Raw genomic sequence first — 12,314 nt, forward strand, 5'->3', positions numbered from 1 at the left:
TGCGGGGGACTGGAGAGCGGCAGACCGCAGAGGGAACGGCTGAAAATGTTCAGGCATCCGTGGTAGCGGCGCGAGACAGGGCAGGGAGGAGAGAACAAAGTGAAGGGTACAAAAAAACCTTCCTGCTCCTCCTGAGCTAGTGGCAGCTTGGGGCCAGAAATGAAAGTAGGAAGGGAGCGGGATGGTGGCTTTTCCTTTCTCTCTGGACACGCGTCCTGTTTAAACGTGCCCAGCTCCCTCGTTTGTCTCCAGAGCCTCAGGAGTTGCGGTGGTTCTGCTGTAGGGTGCCTAGGAAAAAAGTTCTTTTGAAGTAATGTTCAGATTAGGATGCAGGGCTGGTTTCCAGTGAAAGAGGAAGTGAGAACCTTGATTTTTGTCTTCCCTGGCTCTGTTGGCTAGTTGCGTCTTCCTTCGTTTTCTTTATTTCCTGTTTTAACAAAGAATCCTGGTGTTCGACATCAGGCTGAAACTAGAAGGCAACTTTTGGTGATCGGTGGCTGTAATGCAGAGTTCCTTGTTGTTGCTGACACACGTTAGATGTGAAGAAGGTCCAGTACAGCATTGGTCGGCATCCTTTTCCTTGCGGCATGCTTTGGTAATGCTTGCTTCTAGTATCAAAACTTTCAACTTTTTGTTACAGACATGAACAATGACTATAGTTGACAAGGGATCTGACTCTTCAAACCCCATATCTGGTCAGAATCAAACTGGCAGCTCTGTGGGACCCCCTAATGAAGAGATGGACTCAGACTCTTCCAGCTGGGGCACTGTGTCATCTCTGGACGTTCCAAACCACAGAATCTCTTTGGGACCAGTACCTGGAGCTACAGATTATTCTAGTTCGCCTGCATCCGAAAAACCCAAGCCTTCAGCTCAGAAAGATCAATGTAAGTTTGTCTTGTCTTTCTTTCTCAACTTACCTTAATATATATATATATATATATATATATATAGAAAAGCCACCATTTGTTGCTTCAGCAAGCCTCATCTTTGTAATTCTGACTTCTTGGGACAATCCCTGTTGGTATAAAATGGGACTAGTGTGAGCAAGCACTGCTTTATTGTGAACTTTGTGAAACCAGTTCCTGTGACCGTTACAGATGTAATTTTGACATGTGATTAATTAATATAGCAAAGTTCTGGAGGTGTAAATAGATTATTCTTACAGAATATTTATTAAGTCAGCTATTTATTATTCCCTTAGAATGATCTGTTTTATCAGCACTGCTGTTATAGCCTGTGTTATTTAAACAATAATAATAATAATAACAATGGAAATCCCCATCAGTCCGGCTTTTTTGTGCCAGTTGCTTGCTTGCTTTAGGACCTTCTTGCATTTTATTTGCACTTACACCAAAATAAGTATATATTCTCTTTGTATCTTAAGGTAACAGGAGGATTTTAATTAAGGCAAATTGAATTAGCTTAGAACAGGGCTTGTTAAAAGAAATTACTTCCTGGATTTCAGTAATTCTTTAATTCTTTTGACTTGTTCCCCCCTGTTGGGACATTCTAATGTTTTTAAGTTTTTAACACTGAGACAGCCTTTACTAACATGAAATATTACGCTGTATATTGTAATTAATTCCGTTCAGGCTCTTCTCCGTTCAGGCTCTTCTAGGCACTCATATAGGATAGTATTACTTTTAACATGATTTTAAAATTTAAATGATTTAATACCTTAAAAATGTAACTTGTTTGGCAGCTGTTAACGATGGCATCGCTCCACCACAGAAGGTTCTTTTTCCAGCAGAGAAGATTTGTCTGAAGTGGCAACAATCCCATAGAGTTGGAGCTGGTCTCCAGAACCTTGGCAATACCTGTTTTCTCAACTCTATCCTACAATGTTTGACTTACACACCCCCTCTTGCCAATTACATGCTTTCCTATGAACACTCCAAGACATGTGAGTACTTCTAAAAAGTACGTTTCTAAAATCTGCTGGTCAGTCCTTAAAGTGAAAGGAGAGCAGTGACTATGTAGGGCAGGAGTATATGACCTGTTCTGGCTGTGGGTCAGAATGACACCCTCATCAAAGGAAGCTGGGCATTAGGATCCTGTCACCACTGCCACTTGTCTCTGTGGTGGCCTGGGGAGAGTACCCACAGGAAAAGCCCCTCCCATCCCCTTCCCAAAGGCCCACATCTGCAGGTTTGATCCAGAGGTTTCGCGGGCCAGATCCAGTCTGGAGGCCATAGGTTACCAGCCCCCTGCTATGGAGCATGTTCTTGATTTTTCTATCCTAGAAGCCAGTTCTAAGTCTCATATAGCCAGTAGGAGCACCCTATGGAATAAACCCTTTCACCTCTTCACCACTGTTGACGTAAAAAAAACACTGTGTAGACTGTATCTATAGCCTCATGTTTTTTAATGTTTTCTATAGCTGCATGTAACTTACCAGTTTGTGATGTTTTGTTCCTTCCCTTTTCAGGTCATGAGCAAGGATTCTGCATGATGTGTATAATGCAAACTCACATTAACCAAGCCCTCTCAAACTCTGGCAGTGTCATTAAACCTATGGCTGTTATCAATGATCTTCGACGTAAGTAGTTCCAAATAATTTATATGCCAACTTTGTATTTATATACTGTGCTATTGCCTTACTTTATTTAACCATAGTTCATGGAGCTTTTTTACAATTTAGGCTTGTGGAGAAAAGCATGTGTGGGGGGAGAGGGGGTTCTTTGTTTGTTAAATTTTTTTTTTCACTATTTTCTTGTGGGATGCATATTTTTAATTTTTTTTTCCCCTAATTTGTTAGGAATAGCAAAACATTTCCGTTTTGGAAATCAGGAAGATGCACACGAATTTCTACGTTACACTGTTGATGCTATGCAGAAAGCATGTTTAAATGGGAGCACCAAGTAAGTGCAAAACAAAATAACGTGAATATATCCTATCATTCCTATTACAGTTTCCCTGTAAATAAAAGAGAGCCTGTTTTGAATTTTCAAAAAACGAGAAACTCTTAGAACGATTAATTCACTAACTTAAATCTTTTTAATTACTTGCATCATTTTTTTTCCAGATTGGACAGACCTACCCAGGCTACTACACTCATCCATCAAATATTTGGAGGCTATCTTAGATCTAGAGGTACCTTTCCTGAAATTACTTCTTAGAATGGTTTTGTGCCTTTAACTGTTTTTATTAAGTAACTTCAGCCCTATTTAAAGTAATGTACCAATAAATTTAAATTAACACAGTTGTTGTATTGCATATTTTCATTTGTTTTCATTTCAGTAAAATGTTCAAACTGCAAAGGAGTTTCTGATACCTTTGAGCCATACCTTGATATTGCATTGGAGATAAAGGTAAATTATTCTGTTACTATGATAGGAGTATTTTTAAACCTCTTCTAACTTTCCCAAAGTAAGAGTTAATGTAAAATGTGCACTCTTACAGCTGGTTCCTGCTACATAGCTCTGTGGGGGATGGAAATACACTCTGTCCTTTTTGTGGTACCTTTCATCAATGTAAACAGTTTTCATGTATGTGTACTTGCTTAAAATTGGGCAAGTATTACACTAGAACTCCATTCCAAATTCTCAGGTCCACAGCTGTGACAATGCTGTTATTTCCCTGTTTTGTCCCCAATAAAGATTTAATAAAGTGTTAGAGTGGGGTTCCTTCCTAAGACTTAAAAACAATGTACATCAAAGTATGTGAATTAAGATTTTTTTTAACGGTACAGTATACTCAAGATTTTTTCTGCTTTATTCACAATATTTGCTAGTCTGCAGTAGATACCTGCTGGTACAAACTCAGTAGATTTTACTGTAATTATGGGTGCAGAATTTCCTATGATATCTCCAGTAACTCACTGTAGTTTTATTATTCTTAGACTGCTCAGAGTGTAAGCAAAGCTCTAGAATTGTTTGTGAAGCCTGAACAGCTAGATGGTGAAAACTGTTACAAATGTAGCAGGTAAGATGCATTCACACATCATTAATAACATAGATTTTGGTTCTGTGTGTTGTATGTCTTCAAAAAAGAAAAACTGGTTTTCATTTGACTCAGAAGCGGAGTGTTAAGTAAGACATTTTGTTGTATACTGACTAGTACAAAACAAATAATCTAACCTGGGAGAGAGAGAAGACTTGGGTTAGTTTTGTTGAATGAGAAGGGCTCAGTAAGAGAGACCCTCATTGGCTCACAAGTTTAGCTTTTAGGTTGTTGTCACAGAATTTATTATATGGCCTCATCTTGCGGAACAGTTGTAACAGCTGCAGACTATCTGTCTGCAGTTCTTTGTCCCATATGGGGATAGGTCCTCCTTTCTCTCAGTTTGGCTTTTACTCTTCTGCATCCTGGCAGTAAACTGAAAAAAAATCTGTTGTGCAAGCAATTTAATAGTAAAATGTTACTGACATTTTCATAGTAAAAGAATACTGCTGTACTTTTTTTAGTTTTTCCAGGCTATTTCTAAAGACTGACTGCTTCAGTAAGAAGTCTCCTCCTACTACTTTGGGGGTTGTTAGAAAGTACCACTCTTGTTGGCATCCCCAAGTTTTGGAGAAGTGTACACACATATGTTCTGGACCCTTTTTTCTTTATCCAAGGGAGCTGCCGTCAAATGTTCTCTCTCTCTCTCTCTCGCTCAGCTAATCTGAAATGTTGTATATGAATGTCTTAAGGGCAAAAACACAGCATGCAAAGAAATATTTAATTAAATGATGTAGATAAGTTACTGAGATATGAAGAACCATGACAAATGCTTAAAAATCAAAATAAGCTTAACCAATTGCCTGTGTTTCTTTCTAAGGTGTAAAAAAACAGTTCCTGCTTCAAAAAGGTTTACAATACATCGATCTTCTAATGTGCTCACCATATCTCTGAAACGATTTGCAAATTTCAGTGGTGGAAAGATTTCAAAGGTATATACAATTGTAATGCAATTTTATCTTGACGTTTCCATTTTCTACCACCAGGTACTCAGGCAAAAGTTAATACCTTTGTAAAGCAAGTCAAGACTTTAGAGGGCAACAGTTATGTTGAAAAATACTTCAGTAACTTTATCTTGTTGTTTCTTGGGTAACAGCAGATTTCCAATTTCAAATAACCTTCAAATCAGTGATTGTGAACTAGGGTGCTGCAGTACTGAGAGAGACCTTGAAATCCACTCAAGGCTGTCGCAGGATGCCATGTAATGTTAGTGCTATTAGGTGTACGAATATGATTAACAAGATTAACCCAGAGATTTCAAACAGGAATCCATACTGGTAAAAATAATTTGGGCTTTTGTGCTACTTCTGAGATCTTCACAGCAGAAGAATTGCTCTATTATTTTTTCTTAGTCAAAATGAGCAAAAACCAAGAGCTAGCATTTTCTGAGAGGTGCCTTGGGTCTAACGAGGGGTACCTTGAATCCAGAAAGGTCGAGAATACTTGCTTTGAACAAACAATAAGCACTTGCCTATCTCTGCTGTTAGAAAATTTGTTTTCAAGAGGATGGTTCTTGAACTTTTACAGTATTATAGACTGGTCATTGGGAAAACCAGTCATTAGCAAAAGGAAACCAAAACTTCACTTTGGGGTTGGGGAGGATATACTTGTGGTCCCTCCTTTGCTTACGTTTTTTTAGAAATATTTCTACTTCCAGCATCTGAAATGTTTCCAGCTTTCTATAACTTGTAAAATATTCTAGGATTATCTATGCTTTTCTTTTCTATTTCTGTTCAGGATGTAAAATATTCTGAGTTCCTGGATCTTCGCCCATTTATGTCCCAACAAAATGGAGAACCAGTTCTTTACACCCTGTATGCAGTCTTAGTACATACTGGTTTTAGCTGCCATGCAGGACACTACTTCGCCTACATAAAGGTAAAGATCAGCATCTTTTCTTTTCTTAACAAATTTTAAAAAAGTAAAAAACCTTCCAAACATCAGCGGTTGGGACATTAATTATTTTCTCATTCCTCTCTTCACCAGAACAGCCTTTGCTCTGAGGAAGAGAGCTGTTCTTGGAGGCGGGCGGTTTGGATGATCTGTCATGGTAGGACCCCATCCATATAAGGACACACAGAACTTCGCATACCTTTTTTGCCAACTTTCTAAAGGAAGTCCTTTTATTCCTTTCTGGATGGGGATTCTCCCAGGGGAAATCTTTCCAGGGGAGTATTAGCACTACCCAGATATCTTCATTGACAAAAAAAGTGAGTCTTCCCCACTCTGTGTTCTTTTTTTTTTTTTTTTTTCTTTTTTTTCCTTTTTTTAAGGTATCTCAGGTAGTCCTAGTGTTACTGGGATTTCCTATGCAATCCCTCTTGGCTCTAGGCCATTCCTGTGCAATCTTTAGTACTACCAACACACTTCTCCCTCTCAGGTGGATCATCAATGCTTCCAGGAAGTACTGTTGCTGTCAGGAAATGCTGATTTTTTTCCCAGAAGGTTTCTCCTGCAAAAGGGCCTTCCTTTAATAAACAAGGTTTGTAGGTTGTGTAAATGTAGGCATTGGCAAATGTGCAAAAATGTTACTATGACTCCTGGGATTTTCCTTTTGCTGGAGATTTTTCTGCCCATAATTATTCAAGTCAGCAAAATTATGTGGACTCCTTCTAGATTTTTTTTGTTGTTTTAAAGAGTATTTTCAAAGCTAACTGGTTCCTCTGCATGTGTCTTTGTTTGTCTGTGTAGTTTATAGCCTCATTGGGACAGGGATGGTGGTTTCCTTTGTCTCTGACAGAGCACTATGCCAGTACTTAACAAATTATAAATACGTATTGGTAGTCCTCACCATGGAACTTCAGAAATCTTCAGTGGGCTCACTTTATTACTTTTTCTTTTTTTAACTGTTTTTTTTAACAATTGCCACTGTTGTGGCTTCCTCTCCTGGTGAGGTCTGAGGTGCCTTTTCATCCCAAAATGAAAATGCCAAAAGATTTTGGTTTTTTTTTTTGTTTCAGAAGCAACTATGATAGTATAATTAAGTTAAGAAATGGCTGTACTTTATCTCTATATTGCTGTCTACTGCCTTTTTGCATTAACTTTTGGGAGTTAGAAGTAGTGAAAGGTTTCATAGTTAATATTTGAATAACAAAGATACTGAAGAAATAATTGGATGTCCAGCATGTTGTAACACTTGGGATCTCAAAAGCTTGTCAGATTTGGAAATGCTTTCTTAGATGAGTATGCTTGCTGAAGTAGAGAACTTCCAATTGCTAGCCCTGGACCAGTTACACTGATCTATCAGCGTCCTTTATTCTGTTTCCTTTTGAACTTTGGCTCCTTTTTTCCCCTTTTCCTTGGTTCTGTTATTTTTGTCTCACTGCTGCTGGGTCTGTAGTTTTATGTGAAGTTAACAAAAGCAATTTTAAATTAAAGAATATCAGCTGTCATCTTCCTTTAATATACTGATGTAAATTAATCCCTTCTTTCAGCTTCATATGTGGTTGTATTCCTGGTAAGGCTCTCTCTAAGTATCTTCCTCCAATAGTAAATTTTTAAACTAAATATTTTTGCAGAAGTTGAGTCTGCTCAGCCAAAAATAAGCTCCTTTCATAGTTTTTAGTGTTGGTTTATCCTGCTCCTTTTCTCCTAGAAGACAAGCAGGACTAGTAGAAGTTAGCAATTCCTCCTTGTTTGAGAACAAATTAACTCAGCTCTAGAACCCGATTTCTCCCTTTATGCAGCACTGAGTAAATGTTGCTCTCCAGGGTTGGCTGTAAAATAAATACTTATGACAGTGACCCACCCTTAATACCTCTCTCCCTCAGGACCAATAAAGTTGCAGCATTTTTTGGCGAAGTGCCTATAGTATGATGTGATAAGTCACATGACTGAACATGAGTTGGTTTTCTGGAGATGAACACTGCTAGGAAGATAGAGGTTGCCATGTCTTATTGAATCAATGTCCTATTCAATCCAATATCCTATTTTTGACAGTAGCCAGTACTAGGTGCTAGCAAGATGCACACAAAGGGAATCAACTGCAGACCAGCTTGACTTTGGGGCAGTCTCTTTCCGATCTCCCTGGTGAGGGGGTGGTTTGTAATCTGAAGTAAGATCTAGACCCCTTATAATAATCTGTGAGTATTCTCATCTAGGTAAAGCATTATTCCTCTGAATCATTGTAAGCTCTTGGTGTCAATATGTTAGGACAATGAGTTCTACAGATTGTGTTGGGCTTTAAACAAAATCCTTTTATCAGTATGTGAATTCACTGTCAATTTTATTTGATCTCCCCTTGCTCTTGTGTTTGAGACAGTTCTGTGGATCCTTATAGGGGTGGTGTTTTAGCCAGCAGATCCTCTAAACAATTAACTGCCTCTAAGAACAGCTCCTTTTCTAGAATAAAATCTGCACTGGTGAAGAGAAACATTCACTAACAACTATCAGTGGTAACTAACATCTTTAGATAATTGTACGCTAATATCTTAGGAATGAGGCTATATTATGGGGTGCTTTTTGCTCTGTTGTAGTTGAACAATGACCTCTATTCTTTTGGGGGTTTTGTTTTGTCTGGGGGTTTTTTTAAGCAAATATGTTGTAAATAATCTAAAAAATGTCATTGCCTTTTATTTTCAGAGTTGTAATGCACAGTGGTACCAGATGAATGATTCCATTGTAGCCATCACTGATATCAGAACTGTCCTGAATCAGCAAGCTTACATGCTTTTTTATATCAGGTAATAATAATTACTAAAATGTATTCAAAATTCAGTTATTTTCCTGTCCCTCTCATTTTTCTTATTCTTCTGCCTGAAGTGTTGTCCCTGAAGTCCTGGTGTTTTAAGTCACTGTTCAGCCTAAACTGTTGAGCTAGTACACATTGCTTAATGTTATCTGCCACGCTCTAGCTGGCTACTCGGTGGGTGAAGCGAATCTAGTACAAATAAAACCCTTCGAATCAGCTATACATAATCAGCTGAGGGAGGGGAAGAATTGGGAGACTGAGTTGTTAATGGGGTAAGAAGGTATTTTAGGTCAGTTACCTAATTTTATTTGTCTTGGTTGGGGTCTCTATTATTTCATATGAACTACTGTATAAATTAGATGTGTTGGGCACAAAGAACAAATCTCAGTAAATATTATCACTTCTGCAGGTCCTCTGATGTGAAAAATGGAGAACTCATTTATTCCATTCCAGGACAGTCTTCTCCCCGTCCAGCTATTAGTCAGCGGGTAGTTAATAGCAAGCAAACTGTATCAGGATTTATTGGACCACAGCTTCCTCCCCACCTGATTAAGGTAATACTTTAGGTCAGAATCAACAACCTTTTCCTGAAGCAGGCTGGAGTTTGCTAACTACCCCCTACCATGGTTGCAGATCTCCACCCTGTCCCCTGAGGTCTGAGCTGCCTGCACTTACCCTGCTTCACTTAGGTGAGGATAAGCCCAGGGATGGGTGGCTCAGTGCAGCTGCCCAATCCTATGTGCCATCTTGGGCCACTGGACTGAACTTTTGCCCCTGGATCCAGCCCACGGGCCATAGGTTGCCCACCTCTGCTTTAGCTAGATTTTATATAGATGCCAAAAACATCAATCAAAACTATTATGTTTTGGGATGTCAGCTTTGTGTATTTACATGAAATCACAATAAAATGTATCCTTTTTAATTACAGACTTCTGGCCATTTAAATGGAACTGGGTCACTAAAAGAAACTCCAAGCAGTTCTGTGGTGTGTGCTAGCAATGTTACCCTAACCAGGCCAAATTCGGCGCCTCCTTCAACTTCCATTCAAAACTGGACAATTAACAGACCCACTATTCCTGATCCTTCAAAAAAACAGAAGATTACTATCAGTATTCACAACAAACTGCCTGCTCGCCAAAGCCTGGCCCAACCCAATCTTCATAACAGCTCTTTGGAGAGTCTGAGCAAGCCTGTTCCTTCATCCACCATTACTAATTCCTCTGCAGTACAGTCTACCTCAAGTGTTTCTACAATGTCAGTTGCTACTAAAGTACCTAAACAATTGGCTACTAGTGAAGCTTGTTCTAAAGCAGTACTGAATGGCAAGTCTAAGCTAAGCTCCAGCACATTGGTCCCTTATGGTGCAGAATCTTCAGAAGAATCTGATGAAGATTCAAAGGCATTAGTTAAGGAGAATGGACACAAGAAACCTGTAAATGGAATTTTGATTGGAAGTGTAGCTAGTTCATTGCAGAATTCCTGTTGTTCCTATCAAGATGCTGAAAAGGAGATACCCCAGCATGAACTGCCAAAAACTGACAGAGTCAATGGTGACAAAGTCAATGGTGCTATTTGTCTAGATAATAATTCTAAAGACAATGGTTTGAAACTTGATGATGCCACTTGCCAAACCAAGGCTCTTAAAACTACAGAGACTTTCTTTCCTAAAATGAATGGATTGCATGGAAAAGTGAGTTATGTTTGTTCGAGCTAGAATTTCTTTTTGCAGAAGATTATAAATATTATCTGTTCTAAGACTACACTTGCTCTAGATGACTTGTTAGAAAAATGAATGTTAATGTGGAGCTTTAAAACACTGAAGTGCTGTCAGTGTAGTACCAAAGTTTGTACGGGGTCATTGTATTATTTGATGTGTAGTCTTTCTGTTAAGAGATCCTAACCACTTCTGACTGTTAATGAGTCCATTTCTATGAACAGTACTCTTACCAGAATCTTGAGCAGATTTTTGTGTTGATATTGCTCATCTTTAATTCTGCTGAAGTTGCCACTGTATAGTATTCTGATGTATTTCACTCTTTAAATTGTGAGTTAATGAATTGTCGGATATGTACAGGCATTATATTTAGATCAGCCTAACCAGAATGAGGTTGATTTAATGCCCAATTGTGCAGCATTCAGGAGGTTTAATTTGGACAAAAAATGGCATGCCCAATCTAAATTAGCGCACCTGAGTGGATGCATGAACTCTAGATCAAGATTGGGTTAACCCAATCTCCTGAACACCTGTGAATGTCCACAGTGCAGCCCCAAAACTGTGCTAATTTCACCCTGCCCCCACAGACACACATCCTTCCCAGTCCCACCTACCTGCCCACATACCAAGTTTCTTTTGTCAGGCTCCCCCCTGGCAGCTCCTGAGAGTAGCAAACAGCAAACTATTGCATGTGTCACTCCTGGTCTAGGTGGGTTAAGATGAGACCTAGACCAGTTGCAGAAAACTCCTCTTTGCACCCTTGGGATGCTGCACCAACAATAATCTAAGTACAGAGTTTGTCTAGCACTTTTTAAATATTGTAAAGTATTCTGGAATTCTTTGATTAAGAGGTTATAAGTGATCTAATCGCTATTCTTTCTACATATTAACATATCTTTTTAATTGTAGATGTGTGCAACTTTGCCTTCAGTCCCTGAAGATAAAATCTTAGAATCATTCAAATTCAGCCAGGTGAAAACTTCATCAGAGGAAATAAGGTAAAATAATAGTCATTTCATACAATTTTTTTTTGAATTTATCTAATTATTGGTAGTATTTAAATGAAAAGTTTTAGGTCAGTGCAGGAATATTGTACTGAATGTAAAGATGGAAAGAACAGAACCTGGTATTGGCACTGCAAATTCATTTCAGTATTTAAACAACGTTGCTGCCTCCCAAAAAACTTCAGAAAACATTCTGCATAAAAACCATTCTCTTGCTTTTAGTATTTTCTGCAATAGCCTTGCTTTCTTACCACTCCTAAGGATGCATGTTGAACATGATACCTTTTATTAGTGTGGTATGACCTTTTTCCTACCCTGTTTCTAAAACTGGATAGTCATATCTCCAAAAAGACATGAACATACAGCAATGAGAGGGGGAAGCAAAAGCATCAGTATGAGAAGCATCATGACAATGGAATGAAATAAAAACTAATACATAGTGAGAAAAGTAGCTGTTTAAGAATAATTCCAGTTGTTCTACACTCTCTGGTTAGGAGTGAGTATAAATTCTTGAAACCTGTATTTTGGGAGGAAGGAAGAAACTCACTATATTACCATACAATATTTCTTATTTCCTTGGGGAACTGCAAAGGGGAGGATGTTTGGCTCTAGTTATAAGACAGCAGTGAAGAGATGGACAGCATATAAAAGAGCCTTCCTCTGGAGGAAGGAGATTGAATGTCTTCCAGGAACAGTCAGCTCCTTCCCAATTTATTTACTTGTAGCAGACATCTTACAGAATATTGTCTGTTTCTGCTGAAAAGTCACATGTTTCTCTCTTTGTGCAGTATAACTGGAACTGAAAAAACTGATCGCAGTATTCCCAACGATTGCTGCAACAGCCAGAATCCCTTTGCTGCATCAGCTCCTGAGACCATTTCTACCAAAGAAGGAATTGTAGAGAATACTGTGGCGAAAAAGGAGGAGGATCATTCTGACATCATTGATCAGCATAAAGCTA

The 12,314-nt window shown here is 38.6% G+C and overlaps 1 protein-coding gene across 1 annotated transcript in view; it reads left to right on the forward strand.

The window, feature by feature from the left end:
- Positions 1-21: 21 nt before the first annotated feature.
- The window catches only part of USP42 (ubiquitin specific peptidase 42), a 13,870-nt gene continuing 1,577 nt past the window's right edge, over positions 22-12,314 (forward strand). Inside the window, exons 1-15 of the mRNA XM_019542102.1 lie at positions 22-106; positions 641-887; positions 1,706-1,906; positions 2,432-2,542; positions 2,762-2,864; positions 3,029-3,096; positions 3,244-3,314; positions 3,845-3,927; positions 4,766-4,877; positions 5,683-5,823; positions 8,527-8,627; positions 9,045-9,189; positions 9,564-10,325; positions 11,259-11,347; positions 12,142-12,314. Coding sequence (XP_019397647.1) covers positions 650-887; positions 1,706-1,906; positions 2,432-2,542; positions 2,762-2,864; positions 3,029-3,096; positions 3,244-3,314; positions 3,845-3,927; positions 4,766-4,877; positions 5,683-5,823; positions 8,527-8,627; positions 9,045-9,189; positions 9,564-10,325; positions 11,259-11,347; positions 12,142-12,314 — 2,398 coding nt within the window. The 5' untranslated portion in view covers positions 22-106; positions 641-649. The remainder of the gene's footprint in view (positions 107-640; positions 888-1,705; positions 1,907-2,431; positions 2,543-2,761; positions 2,865-3,028; positions 3,097-3,243; positions 3,315-3,844; positions 3,928-4,765; positions 4,878-5,682; positions 5,824-8,526; positions 8,628-9,044; positions 9,190-9,563; positions 10,326-11,258; positions 11,348-12,141) is intronic.

Source organism: Crocodylus porosus, unplaced genomic scaffold, assembly GCF_001723895.1.
Source record: "Crocodylus porosus isolate Cpor-Errol unplaced genomic scaffold, CroPor_comp1, whole genome shotgun sequence".
NCBI classification, from domain to species: Eukaryota; Metazoa; Chordata; order Crocodylia; family Crocodylidae; genus Crocodylus; species Crocodylus porosus.